This window comes from Aythya fuligula, chromosome Z, assembly GCF_009819795.1.
Source record: "Aythya fuligula isolate bAytFul2 chromosome Z, bAytFul2.pri, whole genome shotgun sequence".
Taxonomy (NCBI): Eukaryota; Metazoa; Chordata; class Aves; order Anseriformes; family Anatidae; genus Aythya; species Aythya fuligula.
Window position 1 is genome coordinate 46895011 of NC_045593.1, and position 23428 is coordinate 46918438.

The 23428-nt window shown below is 38.9% G+C and overlaps 1 protein-coding gene across 3 annotated transcripts in view; it reads right to left on the reverse strand.

Annotated features, from left to right (window-relative positions):
* The window catches only part of LOC116501013 (contactin-associated protein-like 4), a 217461-nt gene that overhangs the window by 12735 nt on the left and 181298 nt on the right, over nucleotides 1-23428 (reverse strand). For all 3 annotated transcript variants that reach the window (XM_032206374.1, XM_032206373.1, XM_032206375.1), the window contains 6 exons: nucleotides 21676-21846; nucleotides 15859-16077; nucleotides 13811-14050; nucleotides 12005-12229; nucleotides 10550-10683; nucleotides 9335-9422 (listed from right to left, as the gene is read on the reverse strand). In XM_032206374.1, the coding sequence (XP_032062265.1) occupies nucleotides 9335-9422; nucleotides 10550-10683; nucleotides 12005-12229; nucleotides 13811-14050; nucleotides 15859-16077; nucleotides 21676-21846 (1077 nt within the window). The remainder of the gene's footprint in view (nucleotides 1-9334; nucleotides 9423-10549; nucleotides 10684-12004; nucleotides 12230-13810; nucleotides 14051-15858; nucleotides 16078-21675; nucleotides 21847-23428) is intronic.

The window sequence follows — 23428 nt, forward strand, 5'->3', positions numbered from 1 at the left end:
CCAATCTTCAGGCACCTCTTGTTCTCCAGGACCTTTCAAAGGTGACAGAGGGCGGTTCACCTCTGCCAACTCCCTTAGCACACGTGGATGCATCCCATCAGGACCCATGGATTTGTGTGCATTGAGCCCATTCAGACGCTCCCGAACCACTCTCTCATCAACCAGGGGGAGCCCTCCATTTCCCAGCCCCTTTCTCCTCCCACCAGGGTCAAGGAGTCCTGGGGGGGAGTCCTTGAAGCAAAGACTGAAGCAAAGAAAGCATTCAGTATCTCCGCCTTCTCAGCATCTCCTGTTATCAGGACGCCCCCCTCGTTCAGCAAGGGATCCACATTATCCCTAGTCTTCCTTTCACTGTTTACATACTTTAAAAAAAAACAAAACGCAAACAAAAAAAACCCTTCTTATTATCTTTTATCTCTTTCAAGACTTATCTCTAGGTGGGCTTTAGCCTTCCTTGTTGTGTCCGTGCAGGCCCTGACAACACTTCTATACTCTTCCCAAGAGGACAGGACATTTTTCCACATTTCATAAACCTTCCTCTTTCTTTTGATCTTATTGATGAGCTCCTTGCTCATCCACTCAGGTTTCCTGCCTGCTTTCCCCAGTTTCCTACTCTTAGGGATGCACCAATCCTGAGCTTGGAAGAAGTGCTGTTTAAATGTAGACCAGCTCTCACATGCACCCTTGCCTTCTAGCAACCTAGATTTCCTTCTTGAAGAGTGCCCAGCCTTCCTGGACTCCTCTGCCCTTCAGAACCACCTCCCAACAGACTCTACCAAGCAGTGTCCCGAACAGCTCAAAGTCAGCCCTGTGGAAGTCAAAGACTTCGGTTTTATTGATCCCACTCCTGACTTCACCAAGAATAAAGAAGTACCATTTTGTGGTCACTCTGCCCAAGACAGCTCCCGATCACCACATCTCCCACAAGTCCTTCTCTGTTTGTGAAGAGAAGGCCTAGTGGGGCACCTCCCCGGGAAGGCTCACTAACCAGCTGAGTCAGGAAGCTATCTTCCACGCTCTCCAGAAACCTCCTAGACTGCTTTCTCTGGCCTGTGTTGTGCTTCCAGGATTTGTCCGGGAAGTAGAAGTCCCTCACGAGAACAAGCGCTGACGATTTCGCAATTTCTGTTAGCTGCCTGTCGAATTCCTCATCCGTCTCCTCATCCTGGTTCGGCGGTCTATAACAGACCCCCATCAGGATGCCTGCCTTGTTGGCCTTCCCACTGATCGTAACCCATAGGGATTCAACCTTATAATTCCCAACCTAAAGTTCCATGACATCAAAAAAAACCCTCTCTCTGATATAGAGAGCCACACCACCACCCCTTCTGTGCTGCCTGTCCCTTCTGAAGAGCCTATGCCAGACATTGCAGCACTCCAGGCATGAGAGTGTGTACAGAAAAAGTGGTAGATATGTGGATCCTAGAGAGGCAACGGAGTTACAAAGTAATAAAATTCCTCTAAATTAAACTACATAAAAATGAATCTGCAGAAACACTTCTTATAACTTACTTTTCGCAATAGCTTTTATATGAAACATGTAAATAGTTGCCTTAATCCTTGGAGAGCAAGATAAAATAATATATCATCTATACTCATTTAAGATGAAAACTCAATTCTATGCCATATATCACAGTTCTCTGAATTTATTACTGAAATAATAATAATAATAATAATAATAATAATAATAATAATGACTTTCTTAATACTTACTTAGAAACCTAGAAACTTACTTAGAAGGATTTTAAAAGGATGAGAAAACACCACTGTTTTGCAGAAAGTTTACTGTCTAGATATTCAAGAGACTGGTGCCTCATGGGGCACTCGACCATGGGGCACTTTACTCGGCACCTGACCTGATGGCCGCAGACGGGTCCCTATCTTTTAGGGGAAAATGGATCCTGGGCCAGGAGCTGGCAGGGCTCATTGAGAGGGCTTTAAACTAGGTAAGAAGGGGGATGGGGCTGAAGCAAGGATTGTCCTGCCAGGCAGCGGGAGGAGACCTAGATCAAGGGGGGGATGGAGGCAGGTGCCTATGCGGGGTGGTAGGCGAGCCCTCTCTCTGCCCACCTCACCTTCTCATCTACCCTTAAATAATCGATATGAAGGACTAGAACAAGACAATCTGAATGACAAAGTAGATAAAAACCCGTCCCAGTTGGAGGGGGCACCTAAGACAAGGCGACCTACACATCGCATTGCCACATCATCCTTCAAAAAAGAAAGAAGGGCTATTGTTATGGGGGGCTCCCTCCTGAAAGGGACAGAGGGACCGATATGCCGACCGGACCCAACCCACAGAGAAGTCTGTTGCCTCCCTGGGTCTCAGGTGAGAGACTTTGCCAAGAAAATCAAGCGCCTGGTACGGCCCACTGACTACTACCCGCTACTGGTCTTTCAGGCTGGTAGCGATGAAGTAGCAATGAGAGGTCCGAAGGCGCTCAAAAGAGACTTTAGGGATTTGGGGCAACTACTTAGAGGATCAGGGGCGCAGGTTGTGTTTGCCTCTGTCCTTCCGATAGGGGGGATCGAAGCTGAAAGGCGTGCTGTTCACATAAACTCGTGGCTTCGAGACTGGTGTGACCGGCAGAATTTTGGGTTCTTTGATCACGGGAAGGTCTATGCTACACCGGGCCTGATGGCACCGGATGGGATGCGCCTCTCTCGGAGAGGGGTAAGGATCTTTGGTCAGGAGTTGGCAGGGCTGATAGATAGGGCTTTAAACTAGAGTCGAAGGGGGAAGGGGCTAAAACCAGGCACACCGGTGAAGACCTAAGGGATGGTACGCTAGAATCAGAGGGGCTGTGTGCCAGTGAGGTCCTTTGGTCAGATCCACAAGGTGCTGAGTGTAAGGAGACGCACCTGAAGTGCTTCTACACGAACGCACGCAGTATGAGGAATAAAATGGATGAGCTAGAAGTCCTGGCCCAGTCCCGCAACTACGACATCATCGGCATAAGCGAAACCTGGTGGGATGAGTCCTGTGACTGGGGTGTTGCGATAGATGGTTACAGGCTCTTCAGGAGGGACAGGCAGGGTAGGCGAGGTGGTGGGGTGGCGATGTATGTGAAGCAGGGGCTGGACTGTGTGGAACTTCAGGTCGGCAATGGCAAAGTTGAGAGCCTCTGGGTAAGGATCAAGGGATGAACGAATAAAGGGGATGTCGTTGTGGGAGTCTATTACAGACCGCCTGGCCAGGACGATAGCGCCGATAAATTATTCTTTACAGAACTAAGAGAGGCCTCGAGATTAACTCCCCTTGTCCTTATGGGGGACTTCAACTTGCCAGACGTTAACTGGGAGTGCCACACGGCTGACACGAGCAAGTCCAGGAGGTTCATGAAGCACCTAGATGATAACTTCTTGGTGCAGGTGCTAACGGAGCCAATTAGGAAAGGTGCCCTCCTAGACCTGTTGCTAGAAAACAGAGAGGGTCTGGTGGGAGATGTGGTGATTGGTGGCCGCCTCGGTCATAGCGACCATGAAGTGGTTGAGTTCAAAATTTACGGTGACAGAAGGAAAAGTGCCACCAAAACGTCATCCCTAGATATGGGGAAAGCGGACTTCAGGCTGCTCAGGGAACTAGTCAGCAAGGTCCCCTGGGAAACTGCTCTTGAAGGCCTCGATGTCCACCAGTGCTGGTCATTCTTTAAGCGATGCCTCCTAGAAGCACAAGATCAGGCAATTCCTAAATATCGCAAGTCAGGCAGGCGGGGTAGGAGGCTGGCGTGGCTGACCAGGAACGTTCTAATGGAGATTAGGCGGAAACAGAGAGTGTTTCGCTACTGGAAGGAGGGCCAGGCGTCATGGAAAGAATACAGGGATGCTGTTCGTGTTTGTAGGGAGAAAGTTCGTGTGGCCAAAGCACACCTAGAGTTGAAGCTGGCTGTGTCTGTGAGAGAAAGTAAAAAGGGTTTTTTTAGATATGTGAATGGAAAAAGGAGAACTAAAGAATACATAGGGCCGCTCCTTGATAGGGAAGGTCTCCTCACAGACAATGACATAGGCAAAGCAGAGACGCTTAACGCCTTCTTTGCCTCTGTCTTCAGTGCCGATGATGGGCTTTGGGACCCAGGGTGCCCTGAGCTGGAGGACCGGGACGGTGGGGATCACAAACTCCCAACTGACCCTGAACGTGTGCGGGATTTGCTACTCCACCTGGATCCCTACAAGTCCATGGGTCCGGATGGGATTCATCCCCGGGTGCTGAAAGAGCTGGCGGACGTCATCACGAAACCTCTCTCAATTATTTTTCAACGATCCTGGGAATTTGGAGAGGTCCTGGTAGACTGGAAGCTGGCAAATGTTGTGCCAATTTTCAAGAAGGGTCAGAAAGAAGACCCTAGCAATTACAGGCCTGTCAGTCTCACGTCAGTGCCTGGTAAAATCATGGAGAAGATGGTTCTTGAACTTATTGAAGCGCACCTGGGGGACAAAGCAGTCATTGGTCCCAGCCAGCATGGGTTTGTGAAGGGTAGGTCCTGCCTAACTAACCTGATTTCCTTTTATGATAAGATCACCCGTATGGTGGACCAAGGGAAACCAGCTGATGTGATTTTTTTGGACTTCAGCAAGGCTTTTGACACGGTTTCCCATAGGATCCTACTGGACAAAATGTCCACCATACAGCTAAATAAAAACATCATATGATGGGTGAGCAATTGGCTAACGGGCAGGGCCCAAAGGGTTATGGTAAATGGGGCTGCGTCAGGCTGGCGGGCGGTCACCAGTGGGGTCCCTCAAGGCTCCATTTTAGGGCCGGTACTTTTCAATATTTTTATAAACGATCTAGATGCAGGAATAGAAGGTATTTTGAGCAAGTTTGCTGATGACACCAAACTTGGAGGAGTTGTGGACTTGAATGAGGGTGGAAAGGCCTTGCAGAGGGATCTGGATAGGTTGGAGAGCTGGGCAATCACCAACCGCATGAAGTTCAATAAGAGCAAGTGCCGGGTCCTGCACCTGGGACGGGGAAACCCTGGCTGCATGTACAGACTGGGCCATGAGACGCTGGAGAGCAGCCTAGAAGAGAGGGATCTGGGGCTCGTGGTAGACAGCAAGTTGAATATGAGCCGGCAGTGTGCCCTGGCAGCCAGGAGGGCCAACCATGTCCTGGGGTGCATCAAACACGGCATCGCTAGTAGGTCAAGGGAGGCGATTGTCCCGCTCTACTCTGCGCTGGTGCGGCCTCACCTCGAGTACTGTGTGCAGTTCTGGGTACCACAGTATAAAAAGGACATGAAACTGTTGGAGAGTGTCCAGAGGAGGGCTACGAAGATGGTGAAAGGCCTGGAGGGGAAGACGTACAAAGAACGGCTGAGGTCACTGGGCCTGTTCAGCCTGGAGAAGAGGAGGCTGAGGGGAGACCTCATCACAGTCTACAACTTCCTTGTAAGGGGGTGTCGAGAGGCAGGAGACTTTTTCTCCATTAACACCAGTGACAGGACCCGCGGGAATGGGGTTAAGCTGAGGCAGGGGAAATTTAGGCTTGACATCAGGAGGGGGTTCTTCACAGAGAGGGTGGTTGCACACTGGAACAGGCTCCCCAGGGAAGTGGTCACTGCACCGAGCCTGTCTGAATTTAAGAAGAGATTGGACTGTGCACTTAGTCACATGGTCTGAACTTTTGGGTAGACCTGTGCGGTGTCAAGGGTTGGACTTGATGATCCTTAAGGGTCCCTTCCAACTCAGGATATTCTATGATTCTATGATTCTATAAGGCAATGGCCCAGCTGAAGTGCATCTACACCAATGCACGCAGCATGGGTAACAAACAGGAGGAGCTGGAAGTGATCATGCAGCAGGCAGGCTACGACTTGGTTGCCATCACGGAGACATGGTGGGACCAGTCTCATTACTGGAGTGCTGCAATGCCTGGCTATAAGCTCTTCAGAAGGGACAGGCAGCACAGAAGGGGTGGTGGTGTGGCTCTCTATATTAGAGAGTCTTTCGATGTTGTAGAACTCGAGGCTGGGAATTATAAGGTTGAATCCCTTTGGGTTAGGATCAGTGGGAAGGCCAACAAGGCTAGTGTTCTGGTCGGGGTCTGTTATAGACCGCCAAACCAGGATGAGGAGACGGATGAGGAATTCGACAGGCAGCTAACAGAAGTTGCGAAATCTTCAGTGCTTGTTCTCGTGGGGGACTTCAATTTCCCTGACATATCCTGGAAGCACAACACAGGCCAGAGAAAGCAGTCTAGGAGGTTTCTGCGTGGAAGATAGCTTCCTGACGCAGCTGGTTAGTGAACCTACCAGGGGTGGCGCCCTGCTAGACTTTCTCTTCACAAACAGAGAAGGACTGGTGGAGGATGTGATTGTCGGGAGCTGTCTTGGGCAGAGTGACCATGAAATGATGGAGTTCACTATTCTTGGCAAGGCCAGGAAGGGGACCAGTAAAACCGCTGTATTGGACTTCTGGAGGGCTGACTTTGAGCTGTTCGGGACACTGCTTGGTAAAGTCTGTTGGGAGGTGGTTCTGAAAGGCAGAGGAGTCCAGGAAGGCTGGGCACTCTTCAAGAGGGAAATCTTAATGGCGCAGGAACGGTCTGTCCCCACGTGCCCAAAGACGAGCTGGCGGGGAAGAAGACCAGCCTGGCTCAACAGAGAATTATGGCTTGAGCTTAGGAGAAAAAAGAGGGTTTATAAGCTTTGGAAAAGTGGGCAGGCCACTAGGGAGGACTTTAAGGATGTAGCGAGGCTGTGCAGGGACAAAATTAGGAAGGCCAAAGCTCATCTGGAGCTCAATCTGGCTACTGCCGTTAAAGATAACAAAAAATGTTTTTATAAATATATCAACACAGAAAGGAGGACTAAGGAGAATCTCCATCCTTTTCTGGATGTGGGGGGAAACTTAGTTACAGGAGATGAGGAAAAGGCAGAGGTGCTCAATGCCTTCTTTGCCTCAGTCTTTAGTGGCAATACCGGTTGTTCTCTGGATACTCAGTACCCTGAGCTGGTGGAAGGGGATGGGGAGCAGGATGTGGCCCTCACTATCCATGAAGAACTGGTTGGTGACCTGCTACGGCACTTAGATGTGCACAAGTCAATGGGGCCAGATGGGATCCACCCAAGGGTACTGAGATAACTGGCAGAGGAGCTGGCCAAGCCGCTTACCATCATTTATCAGCAGTCCTGGTTATTGGGGGAGGTCCCAGTTGACTGGTGGCTAGCAAACGTGACACCTATCTACAACAAGGGCCGGAGGACTGACCAGGGAAACTACAGGTAAATGGAGTCAAATCCAGTTGGAGGCTGGTTACTAGTGGTGTTCCCCAAAGCTTGGTGCTGGGGCCGATCCTCTTTAATATCTTCATCGATGATCTGGACGAGGGCATTGAGTGCACCCTCAGTAAGTTTGCAGATGACACCAAGTTAGGTGCGTGTGTCGATCTGCTCGAGGGTAGGAAGGCTCTGAAGGAGGATCTGGATAGGCTGCACCGATGGGCTGAGGTCAACTGTATGAAGTTCAACAAGGATAAGTGCCTGGTCCTGCACCTGGGGTGCAATAACCCCAAGCAGAGCTACAAGCTGGGAGATGAGTGATTGGAGAGCTACCAGGCAGAGAACGACCTGGGAGTGATGGTGGATAGTCGGCTGAATATGAGCCAGCAGTGTGCTCAGGTGGCCAAGAAGGCCAACGGCATCCTGGCTTGTATCAGGAACAGTGTGGCCAGCAGGGCTAGGGAGGTGATCGTCCCCCTGTACTCAGCTCTGGTGAGGCCGCACCTCGAGTACTGTGTTCAGTTTTGGGCCCCTCGCTACAAGAAGGACATCGAGGTGCTTAATACAGTCCAGAGAAGGGCGGCGAAGCTGGTGAAGGGCTTGGAGAACAAGTTCTACGAGGAGCAGCTGAGGGAGATGGGCTTGTTCAGCCTGGAGAAAAGGTGGCTCAGGGGTGACCTTATCACTCTCTACAGGTACCTCAAAGGAGGCCGTAGCGAGGTGGGGGTTGGTCTATTCTCCCGCGTGCCTGGTGACAGGATGAGGGGGAATGGGCTTAAGTTGCACCAGGGGAGTTTTAGGTTGGATGTTAGGCAGAACTTCTTTACCGAAAGGGTTGTTAGGCATTGGAACAGGCTGTCCAGGGAAGTGGTGGAGTCACCATCCCTGGAAGTCTTTAAAAGATGTTTAGATGTATAGCTTAGTGATATGGTTTAGTGGGGACTGTTAGTGTTAGGTCAGAGGTTGGACTCGATGATCTTGAGGTCTCTTCCAACCTAGAAATTCTGTGATTCTGTGAGACACCAAGTTAGCCACTTAATTTCCAAGTATTTTTTTTTTTATTATTTTATAAAATTTCATAACTTATTGAATGTGTTTTTATGAAAAATTAAAAGACTTGTAGAAAATAGTAATGACAACATCATGCCTTACAAACTTATAAATATTTAAGATACATTAAGATTAATAGCATTCTATGGTCTTTGTGTATGATATGATGATAAATTATTTTTTCCTGAGAGGAAAAAAAAAAAGTTGTGTTTCATAATGTTTGATTGCAAAAATAGAAGAGATAAGTGTAAAATTACTTTTAATGGAATGCACTTGCTCATTTTTCAGGAAGTACTTACACATGATTATATTTGTACTCCAATAGGACTGAAGTTCCTACCTTGATTGTAACTCAGCATCTAATTAATTACAAGACAACAAATGTCTTTCAATGCTATTAAGTTTGTGTCCTGGTTTCAGTTAAAACAGAATTAATTTTCTTCCTAGTAGCTGGTGGAATGCTGTGTTTTGGCTTAGGATGAGAAGAGTGCTGATAACACCCCGATGTTTTAATTGTTGCAGAGCAGTGCTTATACCAAGTCAAGGACACCTCAGACTTTTGCTCTGTCCTGCCAACAGGCAGGCTGGGGGTGCAGTAAGAGCTGGGAGGGGACAGACCCAGGACAGGTGACCCAAACTAGCCAAAGGGGTATTCCATACCATCTGACGTCATGCTAAACAATATATAGGGGTGGCTAGCCGGGGGAAGGGGGCCGGACTGCTCGGGGTTAGGCTGGGCATCGGTCAGCGGGTGGTGAGCAATTGCATTGTGCATCACTTGTTTGTACATATTATTATTATTTTCCTATTATCACCATTGTAACATTATTGTTATTATTGTTATTATTATTTTGTTATTATTATTTTCCTGTCTTATTAAACTGTCTTTATCTCAACTCACGGGCTTCACTTTCCATTTCTCTCCCCCGTCCCAGAGAGGGAGGGGGGAGGGTGAGCGAACGGCTGCGTGGTATTTAGCTGCCAGCCGGGTTAAACCACGACAGTTTGCCATGGCGACATTTTGATCTACGCTTTAGAAAACCAGGTGGTGTTTCACTTACCTAAAATCTTGCCAAGTATGAGAGACTTGATTGCATTGAATTCTGTGCCTGAAGACAGAATAAATTTCATTCTTTCATTCTGGTTAACCTGCAAAATGGTGTATCGAAGAGCAAAGCAGGATAATGGAAATGACTTTAGTTAAATTTTGAAAGAAAACAGGTAAGATGTGAGTCAAAATAAATAAATAATAATAATAATAATAATAAATAAATAAAAAAGCTGAGTGAAACCTTTGTTAATTGCATCTTTTTTTTAAAAAAAAAAAAATAGCTTTCTAAGCTCACTGATTATAGCTGTGATACTTCTTAAGCATTTATAAATGCTTAATAAATTAGTATTTGTTTAATTTATTTGGATGATTCCTTCTTAGTTATTATCAAAATAAACAACATTGGTAAACATCCAAAACAATGGAAAATATTCTTTTCATTATAAAAAAGTCACTCAACATTTATTTCATGTTTGAAGTTCAAGTATTGTACTGTAAATACTCTGCCTGCCAGTATACCTCTAGAATAGCTTGACTTCAAGCCTTGTACCAATGCATAATTAAGGAATCTCATCTCTTGCACTAAACTGTTAACTTGAAACATCCATTATTTATATAAAAAAAAAAAAATTCAAAAATTGAGGTTTTATTAATTCAATTCTAGCAATTCTAAATAATCTAATGATTAATTGGTAAATTAAGTATTTCTATTTTATCATCTGCTATACACAAAAAATAAAAAAAATAATATATATATATTTTTTTTTTCTTAATAATAATATTCCATTGATGTAAAAAGGACTTGTGAGAAATAGGAAAGTAGGCTTAAGTTATTTTCTAGATATAAAAATATGTGTATTGTTGTTTGATTAATTAAAAAAAATCAAAATACAAGATCCCAAATTAATGACAGCATTCATCCAATTATATAAATTTAACAATAAAACAATTCATATAAAATGATGAGGATAAATTGCCTTTTTAAAATAGACAAGAAGAAAGCCAAAGAGAATTCCTAAACTTGACTTTTACTGAGTCTGCTAAGCTTTGCTTTATTTACTTATTTATTTAAGATATTAAAACACAGTTTATTTTGGGGTAAGTTTTCTGGTTTAACTATTTATTTCATTTTGTTTTGGATCTTATATTCTTTGGTAATACTCCTCCCCCCCCCTTTTATTTTTTTTTTAATTATTATTATTTTGTTTGAATTGAATTGAATTACCTCTACAAGGAGCATTTCCTCCTCTCTGTCAATCTTCACATGGTGTAGCTGTCCATCAGCCATGCTTTTGAAATTGGTGGTGAAGACATCAGGATCTTGATGGCTGTCTAGTTTGTACCTGATCTGTAAACTTCCTGCAGATATAGATAGTTCAAATGGTATAGTACAATGGGTACACAAAAGACAGAGTAGATCATATACAATACCTCCCTCTTCACATATGTATTTGAAGAGCAAACCAAATGTTTAATTTATATAAGGAATTAGCTCAAATAGGAGAAATTGACTTAAGTGAAAAATGAAAGAAGAAAATAGGAAGGGTAACAACAATTTTGAAAGTAGGATGATGTAGCAAATATAGCTATAAACTGTGACAAATCTGTATAAACTGTGAACCTGTCATAATGAGTTAAAGGTTTTGCGGCATTTTATTTAGTATATCTCAGAAAGGCTTGGTCTGGTAGCTTATTTCAATGTGATTTATCAAATAAAACTCTCTACCTTACCAGTACTATTCTTGAATAATATTTACACTGTCAGACTGTAAATCTCTGACCAATCAACTGTCAAGAAAGATACAATGAATCATTTCTATCTCACTTTTCATTTCTTGTTGTTAACTCTTAGTATAGTCTCTACGCATACCCCACAAAGACTTTTTAACACAAAGGCTCCATGGTTTTCTTGTCAGAGATAGGAGTGATATCAGATATAGATATACTACAACTTTGTACTAGTCCTTTGAAAAGCAAATCCCCATCCAGACCCAGGCCAGTCATAGAACATGTTCTACTTCACATGATCAGGACTCTACAGTTATGTTCTAATGTAACTGGAAAAGCCAGTCTCTTTGAGCACAGGGCCAGTACGATTGCAAACAGTCTTTAACACACTCAAATATTCATGTTATTTTTTTGTGTGTGTGTTTGTTTTTTTTTTTTTTCTGTAATTAAATTTCTTAATTGAAAAAAATATCTAGGAGTAAAAGAAGGAAAATAGCCATTAAGAAATTAGTAGACAAGATGAAAGAATGCAAAACAAAGATCCAACTAACATTTCATGCTTAGTTTAAATAGAAAAAGGTAAATTCCCATCTGTCCATTTGTTATATAATGTGGATTTCCACCAGATATATTTTGAATTTCGTTTCAAGTCTTAAAAAGAAAAAAACAAAACAAAACAACAAAAAACACACCACCACCACCACCACCAAAAAACACTAAAGGATTTCCAGAAATAATTAATTTTGCCAAAACTGTTAAAATGCAGTAAAAGTTGGTATTACAGTAAGAATTATGTTGAGATGGAAAGCATTGCTTGTAACAACAGAAAAATAAAGATACCATTTTAAGCAACAACAGGACAATGTTTAATTTGTGATTCAGCTCTGGGAGTCAGGATGAATTTGAGTTGACAGCTCATTAGCATTTCCAGACAGCCAATCTGAACACTCACCATTTCTGGTTAGAATGACTGAGAGATATTCCTTGTAGAAGGAGCTAACATAAAGCAGTAGGCTTGGTGTCCGTGTTGTTCGAAAGGCAAGTGTGATTGTTTCCCTGCTCAGTGTCATGTCAGCATAGAAAGAAGAAGCATGAGAACTAGAATTTTTAGTGAAGGTGTAGTATTCTTGAAAATTGTATATCACAGAACTTCCAGTTCCAAAATAGGCAGAGATCTCTGAAATAAAAAACAATTCAAATTTTAAATATGATGCAAAACAACAGCAAAAACAGGAAAATAAAACAAAACAAAACCAAGCAAACAACAACAACAAAAAAAACAAAACCAAGAACAAGTTTTCTTAATTGTTGTGATGCGGTTGAAAGAAATATTAACAGAAATAATACCTAGAATTATAGAGAATAACAAGACTGTGTTAGACCAAAACCACATTAGGCATGTGTCGTAAATATCTGTTGCATGAAGATGTGCTTCTTCTTGTCTGGTTTTGAGCATGCTTCTGTGTTTTTTTATTTTTTTTAAATTTTGTGTGTGTGTGTGTGTTTTTTTTTTTTTTTTTTCCTATTTATTTATGTCCTAAAGTCCACGTTTTCTCTCCTAAGTACACTGCACACACAGAAAAATTGGTGCAGGAGTTTAAATCCTAACACACTAACACATTGACTAAACTTTTCTATGCCCAAGTGTGTGGGAGAAGATATAAAGGCCCTCTGTGTCTCCAGAACATCTCACAACAGCTTCCTATTAAAACAACTCTTAGACTATACCATTATCACACACAGACTTCAGAAAATAAATAAATTAATAAATAAATAGAAATCTGTAAATTACTGTAATGTGGCTCAGTATTTTTGAAAGAGAGTGATTAAAATTATTAAAGGTCATCCCACACTTTCAGCAACAGGATCCACTAATCAATCACTTGAAGAATAATAAGCTTGTATTGTGACCATTCTTCTTCTATTTTCTGTGGAGCTGGAAGACATCATGATAATGAATGGAAGACACTCAGTAGCATTAGTGCCACAGGGGATATGCATATGGAAGGACTTCACAAGAGTCTTTTATTTTTTTGGTGGCAGTAGTGGCTGGGTAGATGTAATGCTCATGAATTTAGAGAAACCTGGAGCGATGGCATTTAAGCCAGCAAGTACTTTGCAGAATACATGGAGGAAGAAAGCAATTTTTAACAAATTAGAGTGATTTGAAAATATTTAATTTCTAAATGAACTTCCATTCTTAAAATTCAAACTCAGTGACTGTTTATCATCCACTAGTATAACACTATTAGTGAAGAACTCAATTAGAATGGATGGAAAGATGGGTTCGCTCCTTTTCCCCATAATGTCATTTTCCTCTTGCAGTTAAAAAACAAACAATCAAAGAAAAAAATTACTTATTGGTTTGTTTTCCAAATTTACTCATAGCTTTAGTCCTAGTTAAGACTTGACAAACATATTTATATAAACATATTTTTTAAACATATATATTTTATATAAAAAAAATTCCTAGCTGTACTATAATATTAAAATATGAAAGCTGCTATATAACATTAAAGAAAACATAGTGACTCTCTCACATATGGTGTTTTAATGGTGTTAAAATAAGGTGTAGAGTATAACTCTGGAAGACCGTGTTTATAAAACTAGTTACACATACTGAGCAAATTAAACTGAATGTTTGTCTACACTAGGTGAAACAAATGATTTGTAACCATTCAGACTTATCCTTAAAGAACTTATTCTGGACTGCATGCTCTTATTTTCAGTAACTGATGAAGCTAAAAGACATGCTTGCCTTTCTTACAGAATGGCCCGGCATAGGCAGAGAAACTGCAGTCACAAGAGAATCCATTGTATTTCTCTCTGCATTTTCCACCATTGTGACACAGGTTACCATAGCTACTACAATGTCCAGGACATCCTGGTTCAACTCCTGGTGTTATCTTCGCTCTCTCTTCCAGGTCAAGGGCCATTCCATTTAACTGTAATGAACGAATGCATCCCAAAAATCCTTTCTGTCTAGATGCCGTCCCACCTGAAATAAATTCGTATGAGCTTTCAAAAATAAAAAAGAACCAATCTGTAGATTTAGAACAACATCTGTATATTTTACAGCCCTTGAACAGTCTATGATGAATTTCCGATATATACGTTTATGCTTTTTTTTTTCTCAAGTAATTACAGTAAACTCCTGAAGCTTTTAATGGGAAAAAAATATTTTGCACAGCACAGTAAGATACCAAGCAATGATGCATATTGTTATTAATTCACAAAGGAGTAACATCCAGAAATTAGGTTTTGTTGTTTTGTTTGCCTGTTTTTAAGAGAAGAGAAGGGGAGAGAAAGGGAGAGAAGGAAAGATGAAGAAATACACAACAATTAATAAAAATAAAAATAAAAATAAAAATAAAAATAAAAATAAAAATAAAAATAAAAATAAAAATAAAAATAAAAATAAAAATAAAAATAAAAATAAAAATAAAAATAAAAATAAAGGAGAAAAGGTTAAGGGAGGGTGATGAAGAGTAAAGTTTTACTTCTTCAAAATTCTGCTGACTGCTCAATTATTCTGCATGTCTGTCTATATGTCTGTCTCATGGTATGGATCATGATATCCCAGAGTTCATGTCTGGGATTGCATATTTTGTCCTGTGGTAGAAGCTGTGTCCAGTCTTGAATCTATTCCCTTCTCTGCTGAGTGAAGAGGCTGGTCCGTCCTGACTATGAAACATGTAAATGTTAAGAAAATATGTAAATGAATAGGAAAATCCAGAAGGTAATAATAATTGTTTCTTCATTTATTATGACTGTTCATTTTAAGACACTTCCTGACGGCCAACATTTTGTTCATTGTGATTTCTTAGCAAGGTGTACAATATGCACAATATCTTTTCTCCTAAGCTATGTTACAGAATTTACTATGATATCTCCTGTTTCGGTTGTTGTTGCTGTCTTGTTTTTTGTTGTTGTTGTTGTTGTTGTTGCTGTTTTCCCCTTCTTTCTCTTTTACAAAGAAAAACAGAAAATACTTCACAATATCAAAGGTTGCCAGCCACAATCCTCATGAATTTCCAGGCAGCTGTTGACTAAAAGCTTCCACAAAAAAAAATACCAGAAGCAGCAGAATAGAATCTCTGTTTCAATGTAAACTATTCATCTCTGAAAACTATCTGAAAAAAACTAACTAGACAAAATCTTAAATTGACACCTCCATATAAGAGACAAATATACATAAATCTATACTAGATGTGTAAACCGTTTGACAAAGTCAGCCAATATATATATACATATTAATTATTATTTATTTATTTATTTTTCATTTGTTAAAAAGATCACCTTATTCAGTAGCCAATTATTTGACAAAATTTTCTGGGAAGTACTACTCTTAAATCAGGTTAGTACAGTTTCAGATCATTTGGAAAAAGATTTTGGATAATTATCATTAGAAAACTGTTTAGACTTGATATTGACATAAACAACTGTGGAATTTCTGTTTTGCTTCACAGGTCAGATCACATAAATTCTAAGTGATCTACTTTCAACTTTTCCTAAAGATACAGTTTATTTAGTAACACCAGGCCCCTTAACTTCCCTCCTCCCTAAGATGTAGCAAATGAAAAATAAGTTCATTTAGTACAATGTGTCTTACAGCAGATCTAGACAAAAAGTTTTGTGAAGGTAGGAGAGACTTTACATATTTCTAGAATAGACAGCATAAAAGTACACCAAAGTTCTACCATATAAGCTGTTTTCAAAAGACCCAGTTACTTTTTGTTGCTATTTTTTTCCCTTTCACATTTTCATGATGATAATTAGAAAAGATTCTGTTAAATGAGTGCCTACCTACAAAAAGTTGGCTGTTGAGTTGCAACCGAATATGGCCATCAGGTGGAGCAGCATGAAACTTTTGAGGAAGCTGATCTACTTGTAAGGATGCATCTTTGATGTTTCGTTCAGCCTTGACATAATGCCACTGGTTGTCATTTAAGGAAGTGAGAGACTGCACTGTAACTTCACTAGGTCCATTTCCAACATCGAATGAAAAAATCACTTCAGATGGGGCTATAAAGAGGACATCGATATTTAAGTAATTGCTTGCATTATTCCATAGTTATTTAGGTCATACAAACATTAAACAGCAGAACAAGCTATTTTCAGGCCTAGTCTACTATTTCCTCTGGCAGGATAAGATAATTTTTTGGGGAGGAAAAGTAGACCTTAGGAGTCCTATCTACAAAGCTCTTTCTTCACACTCACTGACACTGAGAACAATGATTTGCCAGCAAAGTGAAAGTCAAACTGGTTGCACCCCCCAGAGAGTATCGAAGTCAAGAAACAGTGAAATGTACTAGCTTTGCTATTTTTCATTTTGGATAAAAAAGATATACCCTACTTACGTGTTAATTGATTACCATTGTTAGCTAAATTTCAACCACCAAAATTAAAATTCATCAGGTTTTATCTTCTTTTTTTTTTTTTTTCCTTATTTATTCACACAACTCATACAATTATCAGAGTACAAATTCTGATCTAGAAAGCAGCATTGACTAATAGGAAATATCTGTCCTAACACAGATTCAAGTCATTTTCAAAATCAGTAACACAACTTTTTGAAAAGAATAAATTGATTCCAATGTATGCACCATGTTTTGATTTCTTGCAAGATTTTCAAACTTTTCTGTCTAAAATGTCCATAGAGGTTGTTACGACATTGCAAGTAAAATAAATAAATAAATTAACATCAAAACTGATGCCTGTCAAGAATATTCACTAGTCTGCAATACTGCAGAATGAGATATGTGATGGTCTTCTCCTTGGTTTGGAAGGAAACTTAAGACAATCTAGTCCACCCCCTCTGCCCTGGGTAAGGACATCTTTCATTAGGTGAAGGTGTTCAAAGCCCTGTATTACGCAACTTTGAAGTCTTCCATTATTGAGACATCCACAACTTCTCTGGGGAACCTATTCTGTTGTCTCACCACCATCATGAAAAAATTTCATCCTGATACCCAATCTAAATCTACCTTTGTTCAGTCTAAAGCCATTGCTCCTTGCCCTACCACTACAGGTTCTCCTAAAAGGCCTTTCTCCATCTTTATTATAAGCCTTGTTTATATATTGAGAAGTCTCAATAAAGTCTCATATATTTTTTTTTAATGTAACTATATTCACACAATACGCTTCAGCTTATATGTTGAAGTCAACCGCGTCGTTCCCTAAGCAACATTTGCATGATAGTTTGCCTAGAAAAGCATCTTGTTGTTCAGATGGGGAATATGCCAGAAATCAAAAATCTGGAAGTTATAAACTGCTCAATTAACATACTAAAGGATAAACACATATGAAGAGATCCCTAAACATGAGATTACCAGCATTTTAAATTATTACTAGAAAAAAAGACTGGAGGATGAGAAGTCTCCATGAACTGGAACCATTAAAGGTTCCAATTCATGTCATTAGACTTTCAGAGAAAAGCAAGATGGTTAGAAGTGATCAGAGGACATGAAAGACCTTCAAACATGTTATCAAACATTAATTTACAGAATAATACATTTTTTAAAAATCACAGTGAAATTGTGAAATACTTGCATTTTCTTTCCAGTTTTAAAAGATACATTAGAAATTTTAGAAAATTTACATCCACTTTGGCCAATCTTTAGACTGAATAATGCCATATGCTTGTTACCTCCAAATCTGATCCAAATCTGATTATTATAAAGTATTTTTCTATAACAGTTTAATCTGAGAGAAAAAAAATATACACAACATTTGATTTTTCAAATAAAATAAGACATAATGTGCAGTTGAGTTTTAACCAGAACTCCTTTTGTAGTAAGTGATCTCTTCCGCTTAAAAATCAACAGTGTTGTATACAATAATAAGAAATAATGGTTGCCTAAAATCTTGTCATCATTAAAATGAATTTTTGGATAATTTGTGTCATTTGATAAAGTTGAGAGCTCAGTCTCCCTTTACTGAAGGGTTTAAAAAAAAAAATAACAAAAACAAAACAGTAGGAGAACAAAAGCTACAGAAACTCCATGTGACTAGGTAAAGAGAATTTCTGCTGAATGTTACCTTCTGTAGGGAGGTCTTTGTAATCCTCCGGATACTGTTGGAGTGAAGCCTGAAAACACAAATTCTGCTTTGAACTCACTGAATGTGCCTATTAAATAGCATATCAGAATGACAGATCTGATAAATAATGTGACTGATGAGATTTTAAAGGTAAGAAAACACATATAGCTTTTGAAATAACCAATGAAATAATGAATTATGTTATTAACACTAAAGAGTAATGTAATCTTGAAAAACAGAACCAGTCCCAGAAGTTGCAAAGATGGAGTTTTAAAGAGCTATGATGACCCCACTAGCATCTGGTGGACTGTCTGAAGACTGACCAGAATATGTCAGAAAAAGAGATAAATATAATCAGTTTATATTTTGTATTTAAATCAACTCTGGTTAAAACAATAGTACTGCAAGTTTAGAAGGAATTTGGCAATTATGAGCCCAGTGGTCAAACCACCTGCAGAAGGTGTGCCACAGGATGTAGAGAGATGCTGACTGAGTTCTGAAATTCGTCCTCTTGTGATGAAAGACCACGACAAAGAACATTTTCATCATTTTCTTGGTAGCATGAGAAAGCTCTGTCCTGGAGCTCTTTTAATGAATAAATACTTTGTGGTCCTTACCTAACTTGGTGTTAGACAAAAAAAAAAAAAAAAAAAAAAAAATCCAGACATTGCAGGGACTCTTGAAGCTAATGAATTCAAACATAGGCAAAGCACAGGTACAGACTGGCAAAGTGGAGTGGAAGATGCAGTTGATAGTGATCATGGAGTGTGATCAGTGACTAGCTGTAGCTAAAATGACTAACAGAAAGCACAGCCAACAAGAACTACTTAGAGTACCAAGACATATACATTATATGCAGTAACATAAAGTAATTACCAAGTAATATGCTACAGAATACAATAATTAAGTACTTTCCCTAGAAAAAAAATATGAATCCACCATCCTGGACAATAAGTAGTGAACTTGAGCAGAAGGGGGCCTATCACAGCTTCATACTCGGAACTCTTCAGAACTATTTCCAATAGTTCTTTCCTCAGAAGGCCCTCTAAATTACTACATAATTGTGCTCCTACTTTAAAATTCTGTTTATCTTTTTGTATTTAAATTGGAAATAATCCTTCAGTGAGCACTCGGAAAAAATAAAATAGAAACTTAGACTTCTGGCTAGAAGATATAATTTGCAGTCATATAACTATTTAATACACTGTACTGTGAAAACTTTCAGAGTTGAATTATCCTTTATGGCTTTGAAACAGTCTGCAGAACATTACAGTACCTCAGAAGAAAAGTCAAAGCCTCAAGGTTTTATTTTATTTTTATATTTGCTTACAATAAATAAATAAATAAAAATAATCATATCTTGTCTAAGACTATTTAGTTTTCTGTGTTTAAAATATGATTAGGATAAATAACTATATTTTTGCAACAGCTTTTTATGTCACGTATGCACTGCAGTGTTTATAGATGTTCATAAAACCAAACAGCTTTAAACTTCACCTTTCCTAATAAGCTTGATCTGGCACTTTTGCCTTGGTAAAGTTAGTCTTAATTGTCTACAGACTATTATAGCATAAATAAAAGCATTGGATATAAAGCTTGAGAACAATCAAAAAATAAAATGCTAAGAAAAATCTCAGTGTTATCTAGTATTGTATGCCAAATATTAATCATATAATTTCTAACATCTTCATCTTAAACATGTAACCTGACATTTTCATTATCGTTATTTACTATTACATGAATCAAAGCCATTGATTTATGTAGAAACATAAATAGCATATGAAGTGTAGGTTGTTGATTTACATTCAAATCTACTGCAAAGGAGTATATAATGAAATTTAAATGATACTATACAATATGATATGTAATATATAATATGATATCAAGGTGATTAATGTGTTTGTTTGTTTGTTAAGGTAGTTGTGATAAGATAATGTATTATGAATTACCGAACAATATTACCCTTAGTATAAATACACAATTCTGGCTCCAGAACAAACAATCCTACCTATCAAAAAATAATAAGTATACCTATTCAACAATTCATGATATTTTCTGGAAGTGAAGAAATATCTGAATTTGTCCACTGTAATAATGGACAAATTCAGCCTTTCTCTTATGTTAGTCACAAGCCATACAGAGAAAAATAATATATATATACAAGTATTCCTATATACAAAAATACAAGTTTGTGCAACTGAAGGATGCATATGAATGAATGGGACCAGTGACATGAGCTTCTCTGCATATTATTATCATGAAGAAATAGTGATGGTCTTCTGCCAACTGCATAGATGAATTTAGTTCTCAGAAATAGTCCTGTAATGTTTCTGTAATTTAATGGTTTATTTTGAGATAGGAAAACAGGTTGCTATGAAACAATATTATAATTGTTTCAGAGAAGTAGTGACCCATTGGCTTCAGATTCACTGAAGTGGTGACCTAACACATTTTCTGTATTCGTTGGCACCGAGGTTATTATGCTACTGTGTTTTCACCTGTTCACAAAATTTTAACAGGTTTATCACACTCCTTATAAACCTGGTAAAGACACTACTGAAAACAGAGTATCTTTTGAATACAGCCTGAGACAACAAAAAAACAAATTGAGAAAGCATTCTACACAATATTCCATAGTTCACCTGTCAACAGAACAACGCAGTAAGTGCTTTTCTGTTTGTTTAAATAATGTGAAACATTATAATTGGAAAAAATGCAAGAAAAATATTTTATTTTTTTAATAAAGATGCACGAGTGTTTCTAAAATTATATTTTGTATGATATAAAATACATGTACCTATTTATGTATACACCAGAAAATTATCAATGTATTTGTACAAAATAAGGAAATGTCCAATGTCAACTTTTACAAAGAAGTCTCAGAAGCACCTGTCAACTATAAAACTTTTTAAATGATCTGTAATTTCAAATAAATCCAAAATATTTTGAAACAGTAATTATTCATTTTAAATAGTCTCCCTTTTAATAATGAACAATATAAGACTAAAAAAACATTGAGACAACTAAGGTAAATTCTACACGAGTCATGTTACTGAATTCAATGATACAACTTAATTTTCTCTTGTAAAAAAAAAAATATCTATGTGCTAAAATCTAAGTTTTTAGATATGTATGAAGGAAATCATAATGATAAAAAGATTGCTGATATTGAATTTGGGAAAAGATATAACAAAGTTAGGGTAATATGCTATAGATGGTCTGACTCACACATTGTGACTGAATGAATCTCGCAACAGCCACATGTAGTGCCTGGCTGTGAGGGGTGTAAAGTAGGAACTGATTGAGCAGTAACAGGCTGATTGCTGAGATTAAGAATGCTCTGGGGCTGAAATTATCTTTGAATGTATATTTGTATAATTAAATCTAATTCCAGTGATGGGATTTTGAGAAGAATGATAAAGCTACCAAAGTAATAACTGTAATAAAAATAGAGAATATACTTTTAAATATTCCTCCTATTAGTTAACTCTAACATAGTCCTACTGAAAACTAAAATAATAATAGTAATAGTTAATGATATTAATGTTAATAATAATAATACAATGCAGTGGTGTTACTTACAGTATAACTCTATCCTTATGAAGTCTTGAATTCCCAGATTTTCTAAAAACACTCCTGAAGAAGCAGTAGTTTTAAAGAAAAATGATACATCTGCACTGAGTTCTCCATGGAGGGTGGGGAAATGCAGGTAAGATGTCTCTGTGTTGAACGATGCTGAATTCCAAAATGCTCCTGTTTGTCAAAATACATGTTAAAGTCAAAATACAATGTTGTCTAATATTGCTAGTATAAGTTTTGTAACAAACTAAGCAAAGGAAAGTACCTAAGTCTACAAGGGATTTTCAGTGTTAAGAGCACCTGAGTTCCACAGAGGCTTCATGTTTAGTTGGTAATACAAAAAAATGGGATCCCCACGAAAGATTTATTCAGTATGAGAAGTTGTCCTTGTTTCAATGGGTATATAGCTGATTTTCTTCTAAGTAGCTGGTATGGTGCTACGTTTTAGATTTAGGATGAGAATAATGTTGATAACACACTGACATTTTAGTTGTTGATATGTTATAAACTAAGTCGAGGGCTTTGTAGCTTCTCATCAGCAAGCAGGCTGATGATACACAAGAAGCTGGGATGTGACAGAACAAGGACAGCTGACCCACACTAGCCAACAGGATATTCTGTACCATATGAATACATGTGGAACAATAAAACTGTATGGGCAGGCAGAGAAGGGAGCAGCTACTTCTTGGGAGTCTGGCTGGGCATTGGTCAGATAGTGGTCATCAATTGCATTGTACATCACTTACTTTGATATTATTATTGTTCTTCCTCTTATTATTGTCATTCTTTTATATTACTACTACTACTACGAATACAATCATAGTAAAAATAATTTATCTTCCTTTTCCATGCTAATAAAATGTCTTTATCTCAATTAAAAATTTCACTTTTTTTTTTTCCTTTTTTTTTTTTTTTCTTTGATTCTCTTTGCAGTCCTACTGGTGTGAGGAGTGAGTGAATGGCTGCGTGCTGCTTAGCTGCCTGAAGGTTTAAACCACAGCAGAGGTTAAAAAGCTCTGCTCCAACAATAAAACTCAGTTAATAGGAAATGAAATGCCTGGAATCTCAACTAGATTGTCCAGATAGGGCCTGATGTATTCTTTTGGGGAACAGATACAGCAACTTTGAACAAAGTACTATACCTTTTTGTATAAATTTTGTTTATATAAATCTTATATAAACAAAATTTTATATTTATATATAAATTTTGTTTGTATAAATTCCAGTACCTCGAAAAGCTATGGAGATTTCCCTGGGTACTACTGAAAGGAATTTAAAGGAATAATCAGGCATAGTCAACATGGGGTCATGAAGGGAAAGCCTTTGATCTCCTTCTATGATAAGGTCACCCATTTGGCGGATAAGGGGATGGTGGTGGATGTAATCTTTCTGAATTTTAGTAAGGTCTTTGAATCCATCCCTTACAGTATCTTTCTGGGCAAATTATCCAACTGTGAGGTGAACAAGTACATGCTACATTGAGTGATGAATTGGCTGAATAACCTGGGTACAGGAGTTGAATGGATCTTTAACAAGTTTAGTGATCTGAACCCCCACTAAACTGGGGGGTTCTCTTGACTCTCTTGAGGGACAAGTGGCCTTGTAGAAGGATCTAAGTAGACTGCAAATTTATGCAGTCACCAATAGCATGAAATTCAGCAAACAGAAATGCTGCATTCTGCACAAGGGACAGAGCAATGCCAATCAGAAGTACATATTCAGAGAAATTTGGCTAGGAAACCCGTAAGGATTCTAA